This window comes from Phacochoerus africanus, chromosome 4 (genome assembly GCF_016906955.1).
Source record: "Phacochoerus africanus isolate WHEZ1 chromosome 4, ROS_Pafr_v1, whole genome shotgun sequence".
NCBI lineage: Eukaryota > Metazoa > Chordata > Mammalia > Artiodactyla > Suidae > Phacochoerus > Phacochoerus africanus.
In genome coordinates, this window is record NC_062547.1 from 61102328 (window position 1) to 61129327 (window position 27000).

At 54.2% G+C, this 27000-nt stretch overlaps 2 protein-coding genes and 1 non-coding gene across 9 annotated transcripts; all 3 read right to left on the bottom strand.

The window, feature by feature from the left end:
• Positions 1-275: 275 nt before the first annotated feature.
• On the bottom strand, positions 276-16098 carry SLC5A5 (solute carrier family 5 member 5). Of its 7 annotated transcripts, none has more exons than XM_047776588.1 (16): positions 15334-16098; positions 14418-14483; positions 13995-14046; positions 13742-13809; positions 12404-12558; positions 11684-11824; positions 11465-11594; positions 10494-10582; positions 9670-9782; positions 9522-9592; positions 7993-8079; positions 7676-7869; positions 4433-4557; positions 3581-3696; positions 1320-1455; positions 276-836 (listed from the first exon to the last, which is right to left on the bottom strand). In XM_047776588.1, the coding sequence occupies exons 1-16, from the start codon at positions 15688-15690 to the stop codon at positions 826-828; spliced, it is 1911 nt and encodes a 636-aa protein (XP_047632544.1). In that variant the 5' UTR covers positions 15691-16098; the 3' UTR covers positions 276-825. The 7 variants fall into 7 exon arrangements, with proteins under 7 accessions (XP_047632544.1, XP_047632541.1, XP_047632540.1 ...); XM_047776584.1 differs by having other exon boundaries at positions 667-836; positions 1320-1458; positions 7993-8211; XM_047776585.1 differs by having other exon boundaries at positions 276-1458.
• Positions 16099-23234: 7136 nt separating this feature from the next.
• On the bottom strand, positions 23235-26631 carry RPL18A (ribosomal protein L18a). The gene is made up of 5 exons (XM_047776590.1): positions 26542-26631; positions 25087-25266; positions 24342-24471; positions 23589-23698; positions 23235-23382 (listed from the first exon to the last, which is right to left on the bottom strand). The coding sequence occupies exons 1-5, from the start codon at positions 26557-26559 to the stop codon at positions 23290-23292; spliced, it is 531 nt and encodes a 176-aa protein (XP_047632546.1). The 5' UTR covers positions 26560-26631; the 3' UTR covers positions 23235-23289.
• LOC125126587 (small nucleolar RNA SNORA68) lies at positions 23770-23902 on the bottom strand. The gene has a single exon (XR_007134692.1). It is a non-coding gene; the product is annotated as a small nucleolar RNA SNORA68 (small nucleolar RNA).
• Positions 26632-27000: the final 369 nt, after the last annotated feature.

Sequence of the window (27000 nt, forward strand, 5' to 3'; positions counted from 1 at the left end):
ACTTAGCACAGTGCTCTAATGGCCAGGTGAGCAGGGGATGCTTCCCTGGAAGCCATGGGAGCCATGGCAATTGTCTGGGTAGAGATGGGTACGGTCAGCTCTCAGAGTCACAGAAACCGCAGGGGCTGGCGCAGGGACAGTGTAGATCCAGGCAAGGCCCAGGTACAAAGGGCAGTGAGGAGGGGATGCTTCAGGAGAGAGTCAGGAGGGGAGAAGAGCTGTGTCTCCAGGAGGGCAGTATGACGCACCCTAGGCTGGGATTAACCACCATGCTCTGATGCTTTAAATATGCAAGTTTATTCTTTGCAGGCTTGAGGCAAGGGATACAGAGACCCACACTCAGATCTGACCGAGGAGATCTGAGGCAATGACCAGAATGCTTTTCCAGAGAGAACAGAACATCGAGAGTCCCTTTATTCGATGTGGACGAAGCCCCTGGCACATGAGCTAGCCGGGCCCATCTGACCCTGAACACCAGTGACATGTTGTCAATGGAGCCTCAGCATCATGCAGCACCAGGCCTATCCCTACCCCGACCCAACTCCCTGTGTGACCTCAGGCAACCTCACTGAGCCTCAGTTTCTTCCTCTGTGAAGTGGGTTCATGGTCCTTAATAAATGAGATGCATAAAGTGTCTAGACGCTGAAGATGTTATTTCTCCTTCTTCCTCCCCTCCTGTTCCCAAGATCAGAGCATGTGTGATGTCTGTCCCTCCACAGGGAGGAAAACAGGGAGGAGATGAAGGAAGGAGAGCTGGTGTCCAGCTCTCCATGAGTCTCTGGTTGGCTTTGTGACCTTGGCCAAGTCAATGCCCCTTTCCAGGCCTCAGCATCCACCTGTAAAGTGGGTATAGGGGTTGGGCCTCGGGACCTCCAAAATCATTACTAAGATTCAGATCCCTCCCCCGCCCCCCGCCCAGGGAAGAGCTGGGATATTTCTCAGACCCCAAGGTGGAGCCTGGGGTTTCCCCATGTTGTCCAGAGAGGATCTAACAACTTCATACTGTAGTTAGAGAAAAGTCTGGCCTTGTTCTAGGGGCGGGGGCAGGGTGCAGCACCTAAGATTAGGGGCTAGAAGCAGGAGGCTGCATTATATGACCTTCTGGAGGTGGGGCTTCAACTCTTCCGGTAAGGTGGGGACACACAGTCTCAAACCCATTTGCATATGATGTGGTCCAGCCAGGGGCCTGGGATTGGCCCCTCTGAGGGCCCTAACCCTAACCCCTAACCCTGTGGCCTGGGGCCTGGGATTGGCCCCCCTGAGGTTCCATCCCAGGTGGTCCATCCCCGCTTAGAGGTCCGTCTCACGCAGGTCATGACCTTTGTCATGTTCACTGCCTGGGGTCTTGGAGCTGGCTCCATTCACCTCCTTCTGCCCCAGAAAGAGCAGATGGTCCTCATTAGTGGACAGGAAGTCAGGAGGCTTCTTGACTCCCAAAGGCAATTCCTCAGCACCCTGCTAGGGGAGAAGAGAAGAAAGATCTTGTCAGAGATCTCACTTCTGCTGTGTCAGCTCAGATGGCTTCCAGTTGGGGATGGAGGGTCTGGAAGGACAGAAACTGAGCAGAGTTGCACAATATCCCCTTGTCCAGTGCATAGGCCAGTCCTGTCCCTTCTGCCTCCAAAACCCCCATCCACTTCTCTCCCCCACGTCCATGTCACCTACAGTCCAGGCCATCTGCTTCCATGGATGCCTGCCCCCTCCTCTCTCTGACTCTGCCTATCCTCCTTCAAGAAAATAAATATTTCAGGAGTTCCCATTGTGGTACAGTGGAAACAAATCCGACTAGTATTTGTGAGGATGCAGGTTTGATCCCTGGACTTGCTCAGTGGGCTAAGGATCCAGCGTTGCCGTGAGCTGTGCTGTAAGTTGCAGACACAGCTTGGATTTGGTGTTGCTGTGGCTGTGGTGTAGGCTGGCAGCTGTAGCTCTGATTCGACCCCTAGCCTGGGAACCTCCATATGCCATGGGTAAGGCCCTAAAAAGAAAAAAAAAGAGAGAGAGAGAGCAAATAAATATTTAGAAGTTCCTGTTGTGTGTGGCTCAGCAAGTTAAGGACCTGATGTTGTTTCCGTGAGGATGTGGGTTCGATTCCTGGCCCTGCTCAGTGGGATAAGGATCCAGTGTTGCCACATGCTATAGGCCGCAGATGCAGCTCAGATCCAGTGTTGCCATGGCTGTGGTGTAGGCCAGCAGCTGCAGCTCTGATTGGACCCCTAGTCCAGATACCTCCATATGCTTCAGTTGCGGCTGTTAAAAAAAATTAACTAAATAAATAAACAAATACATATTTCCCTTCAGCAGCTGGAGGGAGCTTTACAAAAATTTGGTCAGTTAGAGTTCCCTGGTGGCACAGTGGGTTAAGGATCTGGCATTGTCACTGCTGTGGCTTGGGCCACTGCTGTGGCACAGGTTTGATCCCTGGCCAGGAACTTCTGCATGCTGTGGGCACAGCCAAGTAAAATAAATAAAATAAATTAAAATAAAATAAACACTTCAGTCAAATTCCTTCTCCACTAGCCCACCTGCTGTCAAGCCTGTTTTGGCCTCAGGGTATTTGCACCTGCTGGTCCCTCCACCAAGAACGCCCTTCCTTCAGATTTCCCTGCTTAACTTGGACTCGACTAATGTCATTCTCCCAAGAGGCCACCCACATTGCAGCATGCTGTTTTATTTTGTTCCTAATATTCGGCACCTCCTAAGATCCTATTCCTTTCTCAGTTTAGCTTTCTTCTAGACAGTGGACTCAGACTCCAGCCCAGAGCAGGGCTGGGTACACAGCCAGTGCTTAATAAATAAAGAAATGAAACAGGGCATCCGAAGCAGGAGAAGGCCTGGATCAGACCCCTCCAGGAAGAGTTGTTTCCTAAACTCAGAGCATTCACATAGAAACCATAAGACTGTGGCCAAGGTTGGTCTACCTTCTGTCGTGTTTCTTATATAAGATTTTGTCTAAGGTGACTCACTTTTGAATTAAGTAATTTTACTTTGGGGAGAGATTTTATATCAATAACAAAAGGCCAACCAGTTTCACTTGCCACAGGTTGGAAATCATTGTAAAAACAGATACAGTGAGGAGTTCCCGTTGTGGTGCAGCAGAAACGAATCTGACTGGGAACCATGAGGCTGCGGGTTCGATCCCTGGCCTCACTCAGTGGGTTAAGGATCCAGCATTGCCGAGAGCTGTGGAATAGCTCACAGATATGGTTCTGACCTCGAGTTGGCTGTGGCTGTGGTGTAGGCTGGCAGCTGTAACTCTGATTGGACCCCTAGCCTGGGAACCTCCATATGCCGCTGGTGCAGCCCTAAAAAGCAAAACAAAACAACAACAACAAAAACACCAGATACAATGAAAACGGATAGTATGAAAGTTTGCTCAGTCTTTGTTAAAGGGGGTATAGAAAGTGCTGAAGATGTGTCAGCTAACTAAGCCTTTCCACTGGAAGTAAGGAGAAGTTGAGAAAGACAAAGACAGTGACCCATCCTGTCACTTCCCTGAGTGAGGGCCACACTGAAGAGCACCTGAAGCTACTTCTTCACTGCTCCTCCCCCTCCTCTGGGAGCCTAGCCCTAGACTGACCTTCATCAGGCTGTCATCCAGGGCAGCCACTTCTTCCTTGGGGGCCACCGATGCCGTCTGCCGTGTGAGGTCCCACCACAGCAGACCAGGACCCAGGGCACTGCGCTTGGTGGGGCCTGAGGGGGCAGAGAGAAAATGAGGTCATTGAGTGAGGGGTGGTGGGAACTGAAGACCAGGACCTGGGAGGGGAAGGGAGAGCTCTGATGGTTTCCAGTCCTAGATCTGATAGTGACCTACTAGTCACTAGCAAGTCTCTGCCCCTCTCTGGGCATCAGTTTTCTCATCTGTGCAACAGTGAGGGGTTGCAACAGAATGATAGTGGATGGCCAGGAGGGTCCACCACATGGTTCCATCTGCTGCTATGTCCCCACATCTAGAAATACTGCCCGACAGAAAAGGACAGAATGTCAAGTCTGAGACTCAGGAAGTGAGACCAGGAACTGCTATCATGGTCAATGTCTCCTGAGCTCTTTCCACTTCTCCATGGGATTTAGAATTCCCAGAGGGGCGCCGAGTCACCAAGGCTTTGAGACGGTATTTCAGCACCAAGGACAGCGTCTCAGGGCCTCATCCCCACATCCTCTGGCAAGGAGTTTATCTGCTGGGAACCAGAGAGGAACTAGACAGGTGGGTAAGTGATGCCTCAGTTTCTGCCTTTGCAAAATAGGAAACAAGTCCCACGAGGCGCAGGGTGGTCCTGAAGGTGGTGGAGCATTATAGAGTGCTGATGTGTCCAGCCCACAGTGGCCACTCGGCTGACAAAAGGGTCCTTCCTCCCCACCCTGCCTGGTGGGTCCTAAAGCCAGAGGGATGGACAAGGTGACCTCCAAGAAGGCTACACGCTCTCCTTACCAGTCAGGCAGCTGATGAGGGCTCCACATAGTATGGTGCTCAGGGTGCCCAGGGCACCATAATAGAGATAGGAAATGGCGTAGAAGCTTGCAGCTAAGATGGGTTGTTCAGGGTCCGTTTCAAGGCTAGGGGTGGGAGAGATGATCACGAGTTCAAAATCCACTCCTCTGGAGTTCCTGTGGTGGTGCAGTGGTTAACAAATCTGACTAGGAACCAGGAGGTTGTGGGTTCGATCCCTGGCCTTGCTCAGTGGGTTAAGGATCCGGTGTTGCCGTGAGCTGTGGTGTAGGTTGCAGATGTGGCTCAGATCCCGAGTTGCTGTGGCTCTGGCGTAGGCCGGTGCTACAGCTCCGATTTGACCCCTAGCCTGGGAACCTCCACATGCCACGGGAGCGGCCCTAGAAAAGGCAAAAAGGCAAAAAGACAAAAAAAAAAATCCACTCCTCATCCATTCGCTTCCTCCTGTCTCCACTCCCATGGCCCAGCTCAGTCCTTCATGATTGCTCACCCACACAGTATGTAGTAGCCAATGCTCCTTCCTGTCTGCTCTCCCACCCACACACACCCTCAGGCATTCCCACACACAAGCAGAGGGAACATTACTAAAATGTAACTCAGGAGTTCCCACTGCCGCACAAAGGGATTGATGGCATCTCGGGAGCACTGGGATGCGGGTTCGATCCCCGGCCCGGCACAGTGGGTTGAAGATCTGGTGCTGCCGCAGCAGTGGCTTAGGTTGCAACGGCAGCTCAGATCTGATCCCTGGCCTGGGAACTCCATATGCTTTAGGGAGGCCAATAAAGTAAAATAAAACAAAATAAAATAAATAAAATGTAACTCAGACCACTATAGCTCATCACCCTCCATGGATCCCCATTGCCCTCAGAATTAAACCAAATTAAACTCTATGAAGATAACCTAAGTATGAATCTTTATAACCTTGGATTTGGCAATGGTTTCTTAGATATGACACCTGAAGCATAATTTTAAAAAAAATTGAAGGATAGTTGGAGTTCCTGTTGTGGCACTATGGGTTAAGGATGCGGCATTGCTGCATCTGTGGTGTGGGTCTCAGTTCTGGCTGGGGTTCAGTCCCTGGCCGAGGAACTTCCATATGCTGTAGGTGCAGCCAAAAAAGAAAAAAAAAAGTGAAGTATTGTTAATTGTTAGTTTTTGGTTTACAGCACAGAGATATATATGTGTATGTATGTGTATGTACATACATACATATATTCTTTTTCAGGTTCTTTTCCATTATAGGTTATAATAAGATATTGAATATAGTTCCCTGGGCTATATATTAGGACCTTGTTATCTATTTTATATACAGTTATGTGAATCTTTTAATCCCAAACTCCTAATTTATTCCCCTTTGGTAACTATAAGTTTGTTTCCTATGTCTGTGAGTCTGTTTCTATTTTGTAAAGAAGTTCATTTATAAAATACTTTAAGATTTCACATATAAGTAGCATCATATGATATTTTTCTTTCTCTGTCTGATTTCACTTCACTTAGTATGATAATCTCTAGGTCCATCCATATTGCTGCAAATGGCAATACACATTCTTTTTTATAGATGAGTAATATATATGCCATATCTTCTTTATCCATTCATCTGTCGATGGCCATTTAGGTTGCTTCCACACATCTTGGTTATTGTAAATAGTGCTGCCATGAACATTGGGGTACACGTATCTTTTCAAATAAGAGTTTTCTCTGGATATACGCTCAGGAGTGGGATTGCCGGATCATACAGCGACTGTCTTTTTGGTTTTTGGTGCTTTTCTTTCCCTTTCTTTTTAGGGCCACAGCTGCGGCATAGGGAGGTCCCCATGCTAGGGGTCCAATCAGAGCTAGAGCTGCTGGCCACAGCCACAGCCACAGCCACAGCAGTACCAGATCCGAGCTGCCTCTGCGACCTACGCCACAGCTTACGGGAATGCTGGATCCTTAACCCACTGAACTACAGGGATCGAACCTGCAACCTCATGGTTCCTAATCAGATTCGTTTCTGCTGTGCCACAACAGGAACTCCTACTTTTAGTTTTTAAAGGAACCTTCATACTGTTGTCCATAGGGGCTGCACCAATTGACATTCCTACCCACAGTGTAGGAGGGTTCCCTAAAAGCCCCCTTATTTATTTATTTATATTCTGTTTTTAGCCACACTGCCAGGGATTGACTCCAAGTCGCATCTGTGACCTAAGCCACAGTTTTGGCAATGTGGATCCTTAACCCACTGTGCCTGGGGTGGGGATCAAACTGGAAATGCCACGGATCATTAAACCACCATGCCACAGTGGAAACCCCCTAAAGGACCCTTTTATTTATTTATTTATTTATTTATTTATTTATTTATTTATTTTTGCCATTTCTTGGGCCGCTCCCGCAGCATATGGAGGTTCCCAGGCTAGGGGTCGAATTGGAGCTGTAGCCACCGGCCCACACCAGAGCCACAGCAGCGCAGGATCCCAGCCATGTCTGCAACCTACACCACAGCTCACAGCAATGCTGGATCCTTAACCCACTGAGCAAGGCCAGGGATCAAACCCGAAACCTCCTGGTTCCTAGTCGGATTCGTTAACCACTGAGCCACAACGGGAACTCCTAAAGGACCCTTTTAAATGGCTAACTTTATCATCTGTAAATGACACCTCTATTGAAAAAGAATCAGATTCTTCTTGTTGGACCTCATGTCCTATCCTTTCTCCCATTAAATCCACCCCAAGCTCACCGTAGTTGGAGCGCACTGAACAGAACACTGGCCTCAGAACCTTTGCACTTTCTCTTCCATCATCTGGGAATGTCCTTCCCTCACCTCTTCCCAAGTCCCGCTCCTCCTTCTCAATAGGGACTCAAAAGTTTAAGAGGGTAAAAAAAAAAAAAAAGTTTAAGGGGTCCTGGGAGTTCCTGTCATGGCATGGAGGAAACGAATCCGACTAGGAACCAAGAGGTTGGGGGTTCCATCCCTGGCCTCGCTCAGTGGGTTAAGGATCCAGTGTTGCCCTGAGCTGTGGTGTAGGTCACAGATGCAGCTCGGATCCCGAGTTGATGTGGCTGTGGCTGTGGCTGTGGCTGCGGCATAGGCCAGCAGTTGTGGCTCCGATTTGACGCCTAGCCTGGGAACCTCCGTATGCCGCGCGGCTCTAAAAGTAAAGCAAAAAAAAAAAAAAAAAGTTTAAGGGGTCCCTCCCCGTGCACACTCTCTCTGTCTGAGCTTCCCTCTCAGACCCGCTGGCTCACCTGGAGGCCCTGCTGGAGGCGTTGACGGCACGGACCGGGTCCTGGAGGCCAGAGGCATTGGCTGTAGGCAGAGCGCAGCCGGCGGCCGACAACGGCAGGACCCCCATGGACTGCGCACTAGGCGGGTACAAAGTGGCGCCCACGGCCACCCACAGTGACAGCGCCAAGCCCGCCGCCAGCCCGGACAGGACGCCCTGGGGGCAGACCCAATGTCAGCTAGGGTCAGCAGAGGGCGCTGTTGAACCATGTGCACTCTCAGCCCCTCGCCTCGCCCTCCTCGTCCCCCCTTTCCCCCCCCCGCCAACCGGGGCACTCACCGACGTATTGCAGGAGGGGAGGAACATTCCCAGAACAAAGGCTCCGAGGAGGGGGCCGCTGATGACTCCCATGACGGTGAATGAGCCCTGAGAGAGTGCGTGGGGGTGGGACTGAGGGCAGAGCCTTCCCACCTTTCCTGGCCTCAGTTTGCCCGCTGAGAAAGCGAGACGTGGGAAGTTCCAGTGTGGGCCTTGACACTCCTCTGTGCCCCAGTTTCCCTAAAGGGGAGGAGACTCCCTGTTTTGTTTCGTATTGTTTTGTTGTCTTTTTGCCATTTCTAGGGCCGCTCCCTCGGCATATGGAGGTTCGAATCGGAGCTGTAGCCACCGGCCTACACCAGAGCCACAGCAATGAGGGATCCCAGCTGCGTCTGAGACCTACACCATAGCTCACGGCAACGCCGCATCCTTAAGCCACTGAGCAAGGGCAAGGATCGAACCGGCAGCTTCATGGTTCCTAGTCGGATTAGGTAACCACTGAGCCAAGACAGGAACTCCGAGACTGCCTGTTCTTATCTCTCTCCCAAAGATGCTGATTCTCTCTCTCTCTCATTTTCTTTTTACCACAGCACCCGCAGTATATGGAAGTGTCCCGGCTAGGAGCTACAGCTTTCGGACTGAGCCACATCTGCGACCTACTCTGCCCACCAGATCCTTAACCCACTGAGCAGGGTCTTGGGTTGAGCCTTCATCCTTGCAGACACAATATCGGGTTCTTAATGTGCTAAGCCACAATGGGAACTCCCTGAATCTCTCTCCCTCTCTCTCTCTTTTTTTCTTTTTTTCCTTCGGTCTTTGCACCCGAATATGGAGGGTCCCAGACTAAGGGTCGAATCAGAGCTGCAGCCACCAGCCTACGCCAGAGCCACAGCAACATGGGATCCAAGTCACATCTGAAACCTACACCACAGCTCACAGCAACGCCGGATCCTTAACCCACTGAGCGAGGCCAGGGATCCTACCCACGTCCTCATGGATGCTAGTTGGGTTCACTAACTGCTGAGCCACAATCTCGAACTCCTCTTTTTCTTCTTTTACGGCTGCTCTTGCAGCATATGGAAATCCCCAGGCTAGGAGTCAAATTGAAGCCACAGCTGCTGGCCTATGCCACAGCCACAGCAACACTGGATCCAAGCTGCATCTTCAACCTCAACTTATGCCACCTCTTGCAGCAACACTGGATCCTTAACCCACTGAACGAGGCCAGGGATCGAACCCGCATCCTCATGGACACTATGTCAGGTTCTTAACTCACTGAGCCACAGTGCGGAAACTCCCTGGTTCTCTCTCTTGACAAATTTGGTTCCACCTCCAGGCAGGGAGGAGGCCCTTCTTGCCCCCAGGCCACCACCTCCACCTCCCAGCTCCCCTGCATCCAGACAGGTGACAGCAGGAAGTATCCTGCTGGTGGCATCAGTTAGAACTCAGTTCTGCTGCTGACATGTATAACCTTCTCTGAGCCTCGGTTCAGTGTGGATGATGTCCCACATCTTGGGGAGACTGGGGTGGGATGGAGAGGCGGGGCTCACCTGGAGGACGCCGCCCCCCAGCAGGGAAGACAGAGCCGCCACCGTGAGACAGGCTGAGCCGTAGATGAGCGCTGTAGCGGATGAGGATGGTCCTGTCAGCAGGGAGAGGCTGCCTCACCCGCCCCCCACCAAGGTTCCCCCAACTCACAGAGCCCCTTGGAGATGATTACGAGTCTCCGTGGAGCCAGGTTTGGCAGCCGAGGTTTGATGAGGTCCTCCACAGTGACAGCAGCCATGGCATTGATGCTGGTGGATGCAGTGCTGGGCAGGAGGGCACAAAGCAGGGAGTGTCCTCAGGCCACAGCAAGGCACTGGCCACATCCATGCTGAGGGAGGCCCGCAGCCACCTACACCATCTGGCCTGCTAGGATCCCACCCAGCCCAAGGGCAGAGGTGTGGGTGACAGAATCCCTTAAGAGTGGAGGGTGTGTCCACCTGCCCACTCCCCCACAGACCTGAGGTACCCTCAAGGGATCAAGGACACCAGTGACCAAGGACACAAATGACACACGTTCTCAGTACAGAGCAATGATAGGGTCCAGAGAGCATCCACATAGGACTCTGGTCACAGCTGGAGCAGGGACGTGGCCAGAGTCGTGGATTTGAAACCACCAGACTATGAAGCCCTTGAGGGCAGGAATGGGGGACCACTCGATCATGGCGGTGCCCCAGGATTTAGAATGGCAGTATCTGCCACATAATTGCTCAATAAACATTTGTGTGGGGGAGAAAGGACAGAGAGAAGGAAGGGAGAGGAGTCAGGTGTGGTCTTATCAGGTGATAAGAAGGTAAAGACCCCGGAGCTGGAGTCTTTTTGCCCCTGGTGTGCCCTCTGCTGGGGCCCACCCACTGGGAACTGAGCCATAGTGATAGATGTGCCCGGGACATTCCATCCCACAGGGGGATGGCTGGTAGGGACAAGGTGGCCCCAGGGGCTCAGATGTGGCCAGGTGAGCAAGCAGGGCCACTCACCTGAGGGTGCCGCTGTAGGCACAGGCCAGAAAGAGCCCAGGGACTCCAGGCAGGTCTTCAAAGATGTCCAGCACCAGCAGGGGCATGTACTGGGGGGAGTGGAGGGATCAATCTCTAGGACAGCAGCACTCCAAGGATAGGGGCTTCTGTCTGTCCTCATATTGCATGTCCCCAGCACCCAGTACAGACCAGGCTCACAGTGGGCACTTAGTGTGTGTTTGTTGATTGACTTTGTGATCCCAGGCAAAGAGCCCAGGGACCTGAGTGAGGCAGGGTCTTGTGTCATCCCCATTTTCCTGATGAAGCCAGTGAGGCCAAGGAGGTGCAGTCCTTGCTTGAGGTTACAGAGGCAGCCCAGGATCTGACTGCAGGAGAGGATCCAATGGGATGGTCTTGTAGCCTCTGCCAACTCTGAACGCCATGGTTAGAACTCCAGGCAGGGTGTGACCCAGGTCTGGGTCCTGGCCCTGGCGCTGCTCCTGAATTGCCTGCAGAACTCAGGCAAATGCTTTATCCCCAACCTCCTGCCTCAGTTTCCTTATCTGTAAATTGAGGGCCATGTCAGCCTTGGCCTCATCACTCCTTGAAGGATTCAATGGGAAACTAACTGCTTGTGAGGGGAACAGCGTGAGGCACAGAGTAAGCGCTTGAGACATGAGAGATGGTCACTATCGTTAATGTCATCGTGTTAATGTCATGCCAGACCATGGTCCCACATCCTCCTTGGCATCCCTCAGGGAGTCTGCGACTCAAAATCTAAAATGCCTCTCCCTTTCTCCACACCCCCATGGCTTCCCACCATCACCTCCCAGGCTCATCTTCCTCACCTTTCCCAGATCCTCCTCTGAGCTGAGCTCCTTCCTGCCTCTGGACCTTTGCACATGCTGTCTCTCTGCTAGGAATGCCCTTCCACCCTCGCTCCCAGAGACTCCACACAGAGGTTGAGAGTAGGGGTGGGTAGATAGACTCACCTGGTCTGGGGCAGAGATATGCCCTGCCAGGAGAGGGTCACAGTCAACGTAGAGCGCGAACATGACAATACCACAGGCAGCAGCGCTGGACACGATTAGGAACAGGCCCACCTGGTTGATGAGCAGGGCCCTGAGGTAGAAGAGGGAAGAGGTGGCCTCAGGGCAGGGAGCGGGCAGCACACCTCAGAGACACCCACGCTGCTCCTCTTAAATACTCACAACTTAGCTTGCTTCTCTGTGCGACAGGCCACGTAGCGCTGCACCTGTGCTTGGTTCACTCCATACATTGAGAGCCATACCAAGGTGCCACCCACGACAAAAGTCCAGAAGGTGTAGCGGCGCCTCGGGTCCAGGTCAAAGCTGGATGAGGACGGGGCAAATCAGCCATGTGGGGATGCCACCCTGACTTCACCCTCCCACAGTACCCCAGATGGCCTTTCTGGAGCTTATGAGCCTTAAAGGGATATTTACAATGGGTTTTGAAGTGTGACTAGGAGTCTGCCAAGTTAAAAATTCATTTGTTGGGAGTTCCCTGGTGGCTCAAGGGGTTAAAGATCCAGTGTTGTCACTGCTGGAACCCAGGAACTAGCTCAGGAACTTTCACATGCCCGGAGCCCAGCCAAAAAAAAAAAGCTTCTTTGTGTATTGAGTCATCTGTGTATGCAGTCAAAAAACATTTTTTCTGTGCCCAGCTGGTAACTCAGAGAACCTTCAGTCCCCAGTCTGGGCTAGGGGGTGGTGTGGTGCAGAAGTCTGGGCAAGATGGAGGAATGGGGGCTATGGGAGTACAGAGAGGGGAAGCCAGGGTTCTGTCTGTGGGGAGTCTGAGGCGGGAAGCAGGGAGGGCTTCTTGGAGCAGGAGGCATTGGCTGACTTCTCCCAGGGCCGAGAGATGCAACTCCATCATTTTGCAGTATCCCCCTTGACATTTTCACTCACTCCATCAGGTTGATCCGGGAGTGGTTCTTGGCAAGCTCAAGCACACGTCCAGGCCCACCCACGAGCACAGTTCCGCGAGCCAGGACAACCCAGAAACCAGTCAGCATCACTAAGACCTGAAACACGTCAGTCCAGATCACAGCCTTCATGCCACCCTGCAAACAGAATGTGTGTGTAAGAATGTGTGAGGGTCTCAGAGGGGGATTTGCCTAGGGCCTACAGGACAGGGCAGATGTAGGAGGGAGAAGAGGTCAGATGGGGGGCCTGGCTGGGGCAACCTGGCCTGGCCTCCATCAGTGGCTGGGACCGATGCCCCTCTCTGACTCAGTTTTCTCATCTGTGAAATGGGGTTAATAATAGTACCTTCCTCAGGGTATCATTGCAAGGACTAAATTAGTTAATACAAGAAGAATATTTGGGGAGTTCCCGTCGTGGCTCAGCAGTTAATGAATCCGACTAGTATCCATAAGGACAAAGGTTCGATCCCTGGCCTTGCTCAGTGGGTTAAGGATCCAGCGTTGCCATGAGCTGTGGTGTAGGTCACCATGAGCTGTGGTGAGGCTTTGACCTGGCATTGATGTGGCTGTGGTGTAGGCCAGCAGCTACAGCTCTGATTCGACCCCTAGCCTGGGAATCTCCATATGCTGCAGGTGCAGCCCTAAAAAAAAAAAAAAAAAAAAAATTGGAACAGCATCTGGCACATACAAGTGTTCAGGGAGTGATGGCTGACTCACCTATTATTGGCTGTTGTTTCTACCCATCCAGCCCCCATGTCTTTGCCTTCCCTTGGCAGCTCCTAGATTTTCCTTTGGAGAAGCCCCTTCCCCCCTCCCAAGTCACGCAGGTGAGGCTAACCCTGCTTCCAGCTCCAAGAACAGCCAATGAGACCATCCCAGCTCCCCAAACTTCTTTGAATGGCTCATCCTTCACAGAATACCAGAACCAGCCAAAGAGAGTCCTCCTGGGACTTTAGCCAGATCATCCTGAAACAGCAACTCTCTTTCTGCTGGAAAGAAGCCCAAAGGGGTAGAAGCCTGGAGATAATGAGGCTCCTAGAGATGGGAGAGGGACCCAGAAGATGCTGTTGTAGTTCCTGGATCCAGCCACGCCTGAAGCTTGCTTATGACTGGACTCTCAGCAATAAGCCCTTCAAATAATTTCTCATAATAAAGATGAGGAAACAGCCTCTGCTGGGACACAAGCTTCCTCTGGAGTAAGGGAAGGGAAGGAGTGATGGGCCTGCACAGGGTCTTCCCCACTCAGTGGGCATGGACAGCCCCCGCACCCCCACCCCCACCAGGGCTCCACCCAGGTGGGGTAGTGGTAGGGGACACTCACCACAGTAGTGTAGAAGGTGCAGATGATTCCAGTGGATAGGAGTGAAGCCCAGATATCCAGCCCTGTCACTGCAAGGAGAGTCCCATAAGGCCTCTGTGCAGGGTGTACACCTGGCCTCCACTGTCCTGGGCCCTCCTCTCTCCAGGAGGATTCTTCCCTCCGAAGTCTCTCCTAGGGCCTCCCCTCTCCCCTTCCCTGGTTCAGCCTCTAAGTCGTTGCCTCCTCCCTCTCACCCCCCTCCCCCCAGTCAAACCTTGGTTCAGGATGAGCGCGGGGGCGTAGATTACGACGCCAGTGTACAGCATCTGCAGGTGGAGGGCAGGGGACCTGTGAGCCGGGCGGAGAGTGAGGGGTTGGGGGTGGGGGCGCCTGGGTAAAGAGGGCTTTAGGAGATAGGGGTGGAGGGTAGTTGGAGTGTGTGACTGGGAACTGATGGGCGCGACCGCGTAGGGTCGGGGCAGGGTCAGGTGGGGCGTGTGAGAGAAGCCGGTGGGCCAAACGGGTAGATGGGTCTTCCAGGGGCGGGGCCAGAGGACCGGGGGAGGGGACTGGGCTGGGCCTTGCAGGATAGGGGCGGGCCCCACCAGGCGAGGTTGTAAGGGCTGTGGGCGGACCCGACCCAGACTGCACAGAGCTGGACCCTGGCGGGGGAGAGGGCGGGGCCGAGGCCACTCACTGTAGCCACCAGGTACTGCAGGGTCCCGCAGAGCCGCACAGCGCGGCTGAAGCGCAGCTCCAGGTACTGCAAGAGGGAACCGAGGGCTCGTGGTCACGAGGACAGGTCCTACCCAAGAGGAGCCGGAGGCCTCTGGGGTCCTTCACCCGCCCCCTTCGTTTCTGCGCTGTCCACCCTCTAACCCGCAGGGTTTCCAGCCAAGTGCACACACTCCGACCTATCTGCACACATTTGTACACACGCGCCATCCCCGCGCCTGTGCCCAGGAGGACTGAGCCATCAAATGTGCACACATCGGCCCCGCCCACCCCCACTCAAGTCTGGTCGGCCCCCGCCACCGGCTGCTGCGGCTCGGAGTCAACTTTGGCAAGATAACAGTCAGTGCCTGCGGCCAACTGTGATGGGTGGCCTACCGTATACTGGTCAGTATTGTAATCACTTTGCCCACTGCCCTGGAGGGAAGTCCTGAAATCAGGCCACTTAGACTTTTAGGGAATCCGAGCTGGGAGGCAAAGTCTTGCGGGAGGTAGGAGGAAGCGGGGAAGTTGGGTTTGGAACCCGGGGCGGGCCGCCGGGCGAGCAGTCGGGTGTACGCAAGCCCAGGCATGTGGAGAGCAGGGGTGCTCCTGTCCACACGTGAGCGCGCCCCTGGCCGGGCTGGCCCCTCCCTGAGCGGGTTTTCACCAAAGAAAACCAGGACGCCACCAGCTTCTCTTCCTCCTTCCGGCCCCTGGCCCCACTGCCTCAGGCTTCTTCCCAGAACCCTCCCTACTCGTCCGCCTGGTGGCTACCCTACGAAGACGCCGAGGAGCCCGCCTGCGGCTCCCTGCACAGCAATTCAAAGCTCAGGGCCTCCCCCTCCTCATCCCTTTATTCCCCATCAGGCAGGTCCTGCCTCGGGGTCTCTGCCCCGTACCTGGTAAGTGCTGGTGAGGCCCAGGCGGTAGAAAACTGGGAGGAAGAGTAGGGCAGTGAGCAGCGAGTTGAGCAGCTGTCCCAGGCACATCCAGAGGAACTTGAGGCCATAGCGGTAAGCCTCCGCTGGCACGCCTAGCACCTGTACCGCCGACATGAAGCTGGCGGACAGCGAGAGGCCGACGGGCACGGCCGTCAGGCGCCGGCCCCCGGTGAAGAAGTCCTCGGCGCTGCGCTGCCCACCCCGCGCCAGCCCAACCCACAGCCCGATGCCAGTGGACACCAGCAGCATGAGGGCGAAGACCCCGTAGTCCCAGGCTCCGAACGTGGCCCGCGCGCCTCCCTCGACGGTCGCCATGAGGGCCGGGTGCGGGGACAAGGCGCGTCCTGAGCCTTTCCAGCCACCTCGAGCTCCCGGGCTGAGGGAAGTTGGCAGCGGCCCAGAAGGCAGGACTGCGAGGAGGTGGGAGGATGCTCGGCCTCCGATGCGACACTGCGCGCCGGTTCCCCTTCGTCCCCTGCGGGCCTAGGTTCCCCGGGCAAGGAATCTGTGGATCCTCGACTGCCTCCCTGGCTTTCCTCTCGGTCTTTGGCGTCTGTCTCTGCCGTCTGTCTGTCCGTCCACCTGGCCTCCACTTGGTCCGGCTGCCCCGTGCAGCTGCGTGTCCACTTCCCAGCCCTCTGTCTGTCTTCTCCCTGGGAGCCGTGCTCAGCTCAGACTGCTGGAGGTCTTGGCGGGGCTTAAACGCGCAGCTGGCCGCAGGGCTGCGGATTTATTGGGCTCCGGGTCGACGAAACTCCGCCCCCGCGTGTGGGGGTGGGAAGGACCTGCACCCTTTCCCTTCTGGACTGGGCCAGAGAGGCTGGGAGAGGACACTTGGGTGGCTGCTGGGGGTGGGGGTGATGGATGCCCCCCTTGCTTCGCGTGGCCCTTTCCCCTGGCCATAAGCTTTTAAAGTCTCCCTGTGACAAGTGGGGAAACTGAGACTCAGAGTTGGCATGTCACTTACCCAGCACCACACAGCATTCAAATCCCCACTGTGCTTTTGTATCTTGACCTAGAGGGGAGCTCGCTCACCCACGGGACTGGGGTTTATTTTCAAGGTTGCAGCGTCCCCAAAAGGAAACCTGCTCTGCTTCAACCCCTCCCCCGACTGGCACCTTGACCCACTCCCTTTCTAGCAGTGGGAGGCAGTGGGGTTCTGAGCACATATATATCTGAAGAAGTCTTTGCTTCTTTCTGGGCCTCAATTCCCCATCTGTAAGTGGGGCTAACATATAGCCCTTGCCCCGGAGGAATAAATTCAACCCGCATAACACAGGCTGGCACAGAGTAAGTACCTCATTCATTCATTTCTTCCCTCATTTGTTGGTTCCTTCACCAAATATGCATTGAGAACCTACGCTGTGCCAGGCATTAAGTGTATGATGGAGGTCATGGAGGGGCTGTCACTGGCCATGAACTTGAATATATGGAGAGACATGAAAACCTGGGGAAGTAGTGTCTGGTCGGTCCCTAATGGCACAAATGAAGAGACCTGAGGTACAGGGGAAGGGAAAGTCCCTTGTGTGGGGTCATGCCATCAAGAAACGCAACAGTCATCTTGGGACCCTTCGCTACTGGACCCTGAGGGACTTGGGCCTCCAGAGGCTCTGAGCTCTGAGTTCGAATCCTATCTCGCCCTTCGAATGCTGGGTTCTCTCTATGAGCCAGGAGGGATCTAAGAATTCCTTGGGTTGAAGTTAGGGCTCCCTAACCCTCCCCAGCCTCTGACGCCCTCTGGTGGCCCCCTCTGGCAGACACGCACCTCCCAAGCTGGGTGCATCCTCCCCCCCAGGCATCCTCACGAGTCACTGGGGACTGTCTCCTCTCTCCAACTCGTGGCACAGTGCAGGGCCAGCCAGATCCTTCCTGGAGCTGCGATAGCACGGCTCCACATGAGAATCTGCTGCTCACTGGCATGCATCTCCTGCCAGGAGGGTGGGGAGAACTTGGGAGTTTTTCCTCCTTCTAGTTCCCTGCTGCATCCTCCAGGAAAACGTGATGAGAAAGGGGAAATCCGGGTGGATTCCCTCAAAGCTGCGCCAATCAATGCAAATATATGCAAACTGATGTAAGCCAGGTAAAACTGGCCTTGTCTCCCCAGAGGGGTGCTCAGAGGGAGGATTGTTCCCTGCCAGCTCCCTGCTTCTCCTGCGGTGGTTGAAGAAGGGTCCAGGCTGCAGAATGACACCTGGGCTGAATCTCATGCATTAAGCACCTAGTATGTGCAGGGCCCCACTCCAGGTGCCGAGGACACAGCAGGATCCAGGTGAACCCACCCTGCCCACAGGCTCATGGCTCTGACCAAACCTGCAGATGAATACCCATTTCAGAAACTGATGCAGGAGTTTCCATTGTGGCTCAGCAGTTAACAAACCCAACTAGCATCCATGAGGATGCGGGTTTGATCCTTGGCCTCGCTCAGTGGGTTAAGGATCCGGTGTTGCTGTGGGCTGTGGTGTAGGTCACAGATGCCACTCAGATCTGGTGTGGCTGTGGCTGTGGTGTAGGCCAACAGCTACAGCTCTGATTGGACCCCTAGCCTGGGAACCGCCATATGCCATGGGTGTGGCCCTCAAAACACACACACACACACACACACACACACACACACACACACACACACACACACAAAGGAACTGATGGGATGATAAGAGAGAAGCAAGGTCAGTGATGCAGATGCTGGGGGAGCAGACTTTATGTGGGCCCTGCCAGTAGAGAATGAACCAGCCAGGCTTGGAGGCATGGGGGAGTGGGTGTGTGTGGCCGGGGTGGTAGTTGTGGAGAAGGGAGGGCCCTCAGGTGGGAAGGAGCAGGACAGGGAGGACCACAGCGGACCTTAAGTCTTGACAAGGGGTCTGGATTTTATTCTGAAGTTGCCCCGGGGGTGGGGGATGGCAATTGGATAGTGTGGAGCAAATGAGGGACTTAAGGTTCTGAAAAGCCCACTATGTCCAAGGCAGGGGTTGTCGGATAGGGAGAAACAGGTGAATTCAGAACATGTTCTGGAATTCCTGGAAGGGAGTGGAGGTCCAGAGCTGGGAGCCCTGTAGGGTGGGTGGAGGAGGAAGAAGCATGGAGGAGGGCAGAGGTAGGGAGGGGAAGCAATCATAGCTTCCCTGACTGTATGACTCAGATCATGGTATAGGGAGGAGAGCAGGCAGGATCCAGGACCTTCTATCGATGGAGGGAGAGGAACAGAGCAATCCCTGAAGGCCCAGCAGCTGCAGTCTAAGCAGAAGGAGCAGCCATGTCTGGGAGCTGGGTGGGCGTCTGCTGCCCCCCTGCTGCCTGCTGCCTGGGCCACCCCAGCGTTCCCACATCTCCTTGGAGACACAGCAGGTCAGAGGCTGGATGTTGTGATCTTGCTCTAGCTCCAGCAGGACCCGCAGGGCATTTGTCCTTGAACATCTAACTTGTACTGTTTAAAAGCAAACCATTGTTACTTTTTCCTTTTTTTTTTTCTTTGTCTTTTTGCCTTTTCTAGGGCTGCTCCTGCCGCATACGGAAGTTCCCAGGCTAGGGGTCCAATCTGAGCTGTAGCCGCCAGCCTACGTCAGAACCACAGCAACACCAGATCTGAGCCGCATCTGTGACCTACACCATAGGTCATGGCAACACTGGATCCTTAACCCACTGAGCGAGGCCAGGGATTGAACCTGTATCCTCATGGATTCTAGTCAGGTTCTTAACCTACTGAACCACAATAGGAACCCTTATTACTATGGGTCGCTGTCATTGTCCATGATTCCAACCCTGAGGATTCTGATCCCATGATTCTCAGAGTCTCTCTGGGTTTCAGGATCTGGTAAGGGTCTCCTGGGCCCCACTCATCTTACCTTGCCTAGGCACCTGCCCTTGCTCCCTTGGTCCTAACTCAGGAGTGAGGTGCAGGGTGGGTCACGGTGGGGCAGCTCTTCCCTGGGGCTCCCAGCCCTGCCCAGGCTGTGACACTTGGCACCTGGACAAGCCCAGGGGTGGGACCTGGGAGTGCCTCAGCTCCTGAGGAGATGGGAGGGGTCTGCTGGGCCATGCAGGTTCCAGATTCCTGTCCTCATTGTCCTTGGGTTGGCTAAATGAGCCCAGTAGCATCTGTCCCTATGGGCCCCAGGTCAGCACAGCCAGTCCCGCCACATAGGCTCCATATGGAAGGGCCCATTTCTCCCCAGTTCTGAGCCTTTGCGCTGGTTGGTCCTCCAGGCACCCATCTGAATTCCCCCTTGGAGACTGAGGGCTCAGGTCCTCGCCTCTAGCCAGCGTCCCGATGGCTACTCTAAGCGGGGTTTGTGGGGAATTGCCCGGTGGATAGTTACATGGTAGGCGGCTGTCTGTGGACAAAGTTATGAGAAGGTGAGTAGATGGGCAGCGGGACGAATAGGTGTATGTTAGCAGAGGCTTGCTCACTCATTGCTTGGTTCAAGGCCTCCCCAGTGAGATTGAACACATCCCTCAACTGGTTGGGGCAGAGGCCTCCCAACTGCTTCCCAGGGTGTAACTTGGGTGAAGCCTCAGTGGAGCTTCAAGGTGGGGATGGGGGTGCATGGGGGAGCCTTGGTCTTCCACTCTCCTGGTGGTGACTTCTCCCACCTGATACTTCCGGCCTCCCAACCTCTAGCTCATCTGAAGCCCCCCCCACCCCGCCCCGCTCCAAGATCCAGGGGACTCCCATTTTACACAGGAAGAAACTGAGGCCTTGAGTGGGCAGTGAATTGCCCCAGACACAGGTATCAAGGTCTACCTCCAAGCCATCGGGAGTAACAGCAGTTTCAGATCATAGCCTAAAAAGAACTGGTGGGAGTTCTCTTGCACAGTGGGTCAAGGATCTGGCACACTCACTGCAGTGGCTCCAGTCACTGCTATGGCACGGGTTTGATCCCACCCCAGGAACTTCCACTACCACGGGCATGGCCAAAAATTTTAAAATTACCAAAAAAAAAAAAGTTCACTTCTCATGTTCTAATCATGCAGACACAGGGTCAGATACCCAAGCTCTTTCTACCTTTTGCTTGTGTATGTAGCTTCCTCATGGTCACACATGGCTACTGGAGCACTGGCCATCATGCCTATATTCTAACCAGATGGTATTTCCTGGAAATGACACACATCAGTACTGCTAATATCGTGTGGCCACCTCTAACTGAAAGGGAGGCTGGGAAACTTCTCAGTGGAATCTAGATATGGAGATTCCTATTACTGAGGAAGGAGAGAAGGAATATTTGGGGCAAGTAGGAGTTTCTGCTAGAAGCCACAAAGTTAAGGAAACTGACTAGGCAAACATCACAAAAAAAATTTAGCCACCCCTCCCATCCCCAAATACCTCAAACATTGAAAGATGTCCTGAGGAGGTACTTGCAACATATATAGGGAAAATTTTTTTCCAGGCTTTTGCCCAACATACATGAGCTTTATATAAAACCCGCCAGCAATCCTGTAGAGAAATGATTCAAGTTCTTAACTTTTTCTTCCATGTAAATGATTTTACTTCAGGGCAAAATCCCTCCTTCATAGGAAAAGCAAATCCAAATCCTAAGATGTGATTTTTTTCCCCCAGCCACCAGCTTGCTAACTCATGGTGTTGGAACAGCTAGAGGAAAACATGCACCCTTTTTTGGGCTTTTTAGGGCTGCACCCATGGCATGTGGAGGTTTCCAAGCTAGGGGTTGAATCAGAGCTACAGCTGCTGGCCTACGCCACAGCCACAGCAACTTGGGATCCAAGCTGAAACTTCGACCTATACCAAAGCTCAGGGCAACTCCAGATCCTTAACCCACTGAGCGAGGACAGGGATCGAACCCACATCCTCATGATTCCTAGTCAGATTCGTTTCTGCTGAGCCACAACCGGAACTCCTCCAACATGCCCCTCTTTATTAAATGCTGTGAATTGTACATTCACAGAAAGGCATTCCGGCAGTTAATATCAAAATCCAGCAATGCTAGATCCAGGACTTTTGTCATTACTCTGCATGGTACAGATACAGGTTAGAGGGTAGTCACTGGCCATTACTACCCTTTCCTGGGTCCCACAAAGACTTACTGAACTTCTGGGACACAGTGACCCATGTGGTTCCTGCCCTCAGTCTGACCCACCAAGTCATATGAATAGATGAGGGCTTTACAACCTCGAGTGAGGCCCAGAAACAGTGAACTGTGGAGAGCCAGTGTAGGCAAAACGCTCAGCAAGTGCAAAGACCCAGAGGTAGTGAAGAGCCTCCCGTGTTGGGATTGGTAAAGGAGGCAGCAAGGACCCAGGACTTTCCTGTGCAAATGGCTACCTGAGCCCTGTGCTGGGCACCTCTCCAAGAAAAGGGGGTGGGGTTCGAAGTGAGCTGGTTTTCTGGAAACTACCCAGGTCACCATGCCAACCAGCCCCCCTTCCACCAGTGGGGGAGGGGAGGCTGTGCCCTGTCCATGACCACCCTCCAGGCCTAGCTGTTCTCCCAACCCCCACCCCACACTACCTTCCTGCGCTTCAGCTTCTTTGCAACCCATGACTCCCTGGAAAACCCAAGGCAGGCCCTTTTTTTTGGTCTTTTTGCCATTTCTTGGGCTGCTCCCGCAGCACATGGAGGTTCCCAGGCTAGGGGGTCTAATCGGAGAAGAGCCACAGCAGGGTGGGGTCCGAGCCACATCTGTGACTTACACCATAGCTCATGGCAATGATGGATCCTTAATCCACTAGCAAGGCCAGGGATCTAACCTGCAACCTCATGGTTCCTAGTCAGATTCGTTAACCACTGAGCCATGACGGGAACTCCCCAAGGCAGGTCCTTATAGACTTGTGTGTACCCACGGCCTGTAGAGTGGTAACCCCCCCCCCCCTGCCGCCCCGTTTGTCAACTGAGTGAACTCAGCCAGTGCTCTGACCTTCTGAAGCTAAGACCAGAAGTTCAAAGGGCCAGGGTTGCCCAAGGTGACACACCAAGGACAGATGTTCCCAATGTCTGAGCTCCTGGCAGTGCCTCAGCCTCCTGGTTGAGCTCAGGCCAGGGTGGTTATTACCCCCAGGGTGGGATTAGCTTCATGCCTGGAATTCCATAGGCCTCAAGTTCTTCCCCAGGAGACAAAGACCTGACCTCCTTGGGCAGGATTAGGATGGTGTGGCTCAAGGGGCCCCCAGCTGGCGAAGGGGAGCAAGCACAGCAGGCTCATGACTCTCTTGGGCACCCCACGTCTGCTCTGAGGATCTGAACCAGGTTGGAGAAGTTCCCGTGGTGGCTCAGTGGTTAACATATCTGACTAGGGACCATGAGGTTGTGGGTTCAATCCCTGGCCTTGCTCACTGGGCTGATGATTCAGCGTTACCATTAGCTATGGTATAGGCTGGCAGCTGTAGCTCCAATTAAACCTCCATATGCCGGGGGAGCAACCCTAGAAAAGGCAAAAAGACAAAAAACAAAACAAACAAAAAAACCAGGTTGGAGCCTGGGTGGGGAAGGCCCCAGCTGACAGCTCATCACAGAAACAGGAGGAGCTGAGGCCTGTGTCTAAGAAAGCAAGCATGGAGTTCTCTGGTGGTCCCAGTTAGATCCCTGGCCTGGGAACTCCCCTAAGTAACAGGTGTGCTGGGAAAAATGGGGGGATGGGTGGGAAAAAGGCAGGAGACATATTTGGGGGGCAAAATGTGTGGCATACAGTGCATCCCAAAGCTCACAGAAGCAGGCTGCCTGATGGCACTGAATAAGCAGGAGCTGCAGGGGTTGGGGGAGACCCTTACCATTCCTAGGATTCCCCTTCTGGAGAACCCAGTGTCACATCTGAAAAAAGGAGGGCCCTCAAAGAGCAGAGAATTTATAACTTGTCTATGCCCTTTTGAGTTCTGCAGGGTGTGCAAAGAAAACAAGTTTATCTTGAGCACCCTGGTTTTCCCAAAAAGTTTTATTTGGGCAGACCTGGGGACAGGGAGGGCCTGCATCTAAAAGAAGGTGTTGGGCCTCTTGGTGGTGAAGCGTGGCTTGTGCTGGCGACGGAGGACCCGGTGGGGTAGCGGGAACTTGATCTTGGAGTCCTGTGAAAAGAAGAGGCTGGTGAGTGAAGGAGGTTGAGGCTCTTAACCTTGCCTTTCAGGGACCACTGAGGTGTGGCCACCCCCTGCTGGGATCCTGCGTCAAACCCAGTGCCTTTCTGCATCTCTCAAGGCTGGGGGAACTGCCAGGCCCACCTGGCGTTCTGGGGGAGCCCCCTCAGCCCACCCTGGGGTCCCAGAGCACTCACGTGGAACTGCTTGACTGCTGGTCGGCGGCACTTGCTGGCTGCAATCTCCTCCACCTTCATGATCTGGATGGAGTGGGCCCGGGCCCGGTGCCGGGCACCCATGTCTCGGTCTGCAGGGAGCAGAGGCGGGCCGGGTGAGTGTCCACTCCAGGTTCTAGTCCCAGAGGGCACTGGTTACCAGGAGTGTAGGATCTCCAGATTCACTTTGAAGGACACGGATGCAGCCCCCCAAAGGCGACGAGGTCCACTTACTGTTAGCACCTTTGTTTAAACCGCTGCTACAAGAAACAGCAGTTCTTGGGTTTAGGTGCTTGGGTTCCAGTCCTGGCAGGTCTGGAGAAACTGGGACTGCTAATACCAGGTCTCAACACTGGACTGGGGCTGGACTAGGATCTGGGTGGAAGGTGCATCTATACAAGAGGCTGACCTCAAGTGGGAGATTGCAGATGCAGTTTATGGTGGGTGACTGAACCAGCTTGGTGATGACTGGAGGTGCCCTGCCTCCCCATGTCATAGGACTAATATCCACCTGCTGCAGTTTCTAGAAAAAAGCACGCTTGGGCATCCTCTCCACTCCTCCTGCTAAGTAAACACCTCCCCGGCCCGCACCTTGTCACCATCCCTGGGACTCCCTGCTCCAGAAGCCTCTAGCATTTGCCCTGCCTCTGTCTAGTTGGGGAGATATCAGACTGAGCCACGGATGCCTGCCATGGGCATCTACAAGGAGCCTGTTGCGGGGAAACGATGGCTTACAGCACTGGGTGACGGCGCCGGCTGTGGTCAGGTCCCGGTACTCCCGGTACATGTTGTGGGTGCCGCTGCGGGAGTCGTAGCGCAACCAGATGCCAAAGTTCTTCACCCGCAGGGGAGACTTCTCAAACACCTGCCGAGGAGAGAAGACCAGCTGAGACAAGAGCAGCAATTGGGCCTCAACCAGGCCCCTACTGTCCCTGACCTCTGCCCCTGCTGCTCCAAAGGAGAGCCCAGCCCCAGGCCTCTCTCTGGCCTGTATTCTAATTCCTACACCTTCAGGCATCTGAAGGGAATCTAGTGTCCACAAGATATCCCCATGGCAACAGGAGTGCAGAGTAGGCCAGGCCTGGATGCTTCCTCCACTGGGGCAAACACAGCTCCAGACTCCTCCCCAACACAACTCTCCTGGGACCATCTGGGCCAGGCGCTCCCCAGCACAGTCCCATGGTACAGAGTCCAGCACCCATCGCAGCAAATGTGCCCCAGGTGACAGCACCTCTCCCTGCTTTATAAACAGAGAAGGTCCAGCCTCAGCCAAGGGGTCCCAGCACACCCTCCCTAGGCCTTGGGCTTTCTCATTAGGAAAAGGGCACGGAGGCACCCAAGCCATCCCAACTTATGGCCTGAACAGCATGTGAGAACAGGACCAGGGGTTGTAAAGTCAGCTAACCCTGTGGAGTGACAGATGCCCCAGGAAAAGGTATAAACCCACTCTGGATCCCACTCAGTCTCAGACACCCCATACCTGGCCACAGTAGACTATTTCCCCTGAAGACTTCTTCATCTTCTTCAACTGAGACACAAAGTACCAGAAGCGGGACTTGGCGACAACATGATTAGGAGCAAAGATTCGCATGCGATAGAGGGGTGGCGTGCGGCATTTCGGGGTGGGCAGGCAGCGCCCCACCACCTTGTACTCTCGCAGCTGAAAGAGAAACAGAGGTGAGGTGGGGCCAGCACCCAAGGCCCAGAGGCAACTGTGGAGACTCACCCTACTCCCTTTCCCAAGCCTGTTGACAAGAGGACCAGGTGATAGAGAAGAGCAAGTCCCACACCTGGGCCTCCATGTGAAATCTGGGTGCCTGTGGGTCAAACCACTGGCCGAGCCATGCACAAAGGCAGTGAGAGCAGGGAGGTTTAACCAAGGTGCCTGTGTGCCCTTTGCCCAGGTTCAGTAAAGTTGGTGGGGTGGGGCTGTTAACACAAAAGAGCCAGGCTGCCTCTTTCCTCCACTGCATCTCTGCAGCTCACATCTTGCCAAAAATCCTCTTTTATTCTGGATCCCAGTGACAGTGACCAGCCTAGGATCTCACTGCCAACGCCAGGCAGAACCAGGATCAAGTTACCTCCCCAACCATGGATGGGCTCCCTGCACTGGCTACCAAGGCATGCACACCCAAGTGGAAGCTCCCTGTTTACACAGATGCAAAGGTGAAGATGTCTGCCAGGTCCAAAACCTGTGATACAGCAGGAAAAAAGATCCACCTCCACAAATATCTCATCATCATTGTACTAACATCAATAGGAAATAGCCCCAAACTTCAAATCTGGTACCTTCTTCTACCTCCCAGTCTGACTCATCGGCCTTACGGACCACCACTCATTCAGGAAAAAAAATCGATACGGTCTGTTTCTTTTCCAGTGTGGAAAATGGGACTGGAAAGCTAGAAATGACCCACCCGTTCAGTTTCTTCTGAGGGCCTGCACTTTCATCTCTGAGCCATAGCGCCTTCTGATTTTGCCCAGCACTTGCCACAGCGATAAGGCCCCCACTATCCATGTCAGCTCGAACTTATGATTTCCTTCCACTTCTCTCACAGCCATACGGAAAGAAACAGAATACTGCTTGCCTCCTACCACCCTCACCCTCCCGCCACTATATCCACTTCGCTAATGAGGAAACGAAGACTCGAGAAACGGATAAGGTCCCTTGGCGCGTACTCCCACACCGCGCAACGTCCATTCCCCTGGAAAGCAGACTCGGCGTCCCTGGACCCCGCGATCCCGGAGCTGGCCGGGACCACGCACCGGCCTTCCCACGCGGTTCCCGCAGTGGCCGCCATGTTGGCTGCACCCAGGAGCGGCGGCGCGCGGCTTAACCAGGATGCGCACTCTCAGCATGTGTCATGTGTCCTACCGCGGCCCCCAGTTCGGGTCGCGTCGCGTTCCCAGACTCTGTGCCGTACTGCGCTCGCCTTACCGTGCCCGAGGCCTTCATGGCGCTCTCTCCGCGTTCGCCGCCACCTCGGGAAAGGAAGTAGCCGCTCTCGCGCAGCCGCTCACCTTGATTTTGCTGCCGGAAGTCCCTCCCTTTCGAGGCCAGCAGCCCATTGGTTCCTCGACCCCACATCTGCTTTTTCATTGGCTCCGGATCCACCACCCTTTCACAGCATGGCCTCCCTTCGCGGCGAGACTACAACTCCCAAGAGGCAGAGCGGCTTGCCCTCCTGTTCAAGTGCGTCGTAAGGGAGCGTTGTTGCGCGGAGCCTGCCGGGAACTGTAGATAATTCGGTGTGTCTCAGTGGCTGGTTTCCGCTTGTTCTTGCACCGGGTGCTTAGAAGCATAAAGCCAGGCCTCGGGTAGTCGCGGTACTTATGATGAGGTCGTAGCGCTTCTTCCCACTCTTCCCGCACCCCCCGCCTCGCCCCGGAGCTTTCG

What these genes read in the sequence shown, in the direction of transcription:
- SLC5A5 (XM_047776582.1), bottom strand. Translation starts at nt 15,690, where the DNA reads ATGGCGACCGTCGAGGGAGGCGCGCGGGCCACGTTCGGAGCCTGGGAC. An exon ending in TCCCGGATCAACCTGATGGA is followed by an intron (nt 11,825 to 12,403) that starts GTGAGTGAAAAT and finishes GTCCTCATCCAG; the next exon opens with CTTTGACCTGGACCCGAGGC. An exon ending in ACAGAGAAGCAAGCTAAGTT is followed by an intron (nt 11,595 to 11,683) that starts GTGAGTATTTAA and finishes CTTCTACCTCAG; the next exon opens with GGCCCTGCTCATCAACCAGG.
- RPL18A (XM_047776590.1), bottom strand. An exon ending in AAATAGTCTACTGTGGCCAG is followed by an intron (nt 24,472 to 25,086) that starts GTATGGGGTGTC and finishes TCTCCTCGGCAG; the next exon opens with GTGTTTGAGAAGTCTCCCCT. An exon ending in CGGCGCCGTCACCCAGTGCT is followed by an intron (nt 23,699 to 24,341) that starts GTAAGCCATCGT and finishes TGCTCCCTGCAG; the next exon opens with ACCGAGACATGGGTGCCCGG.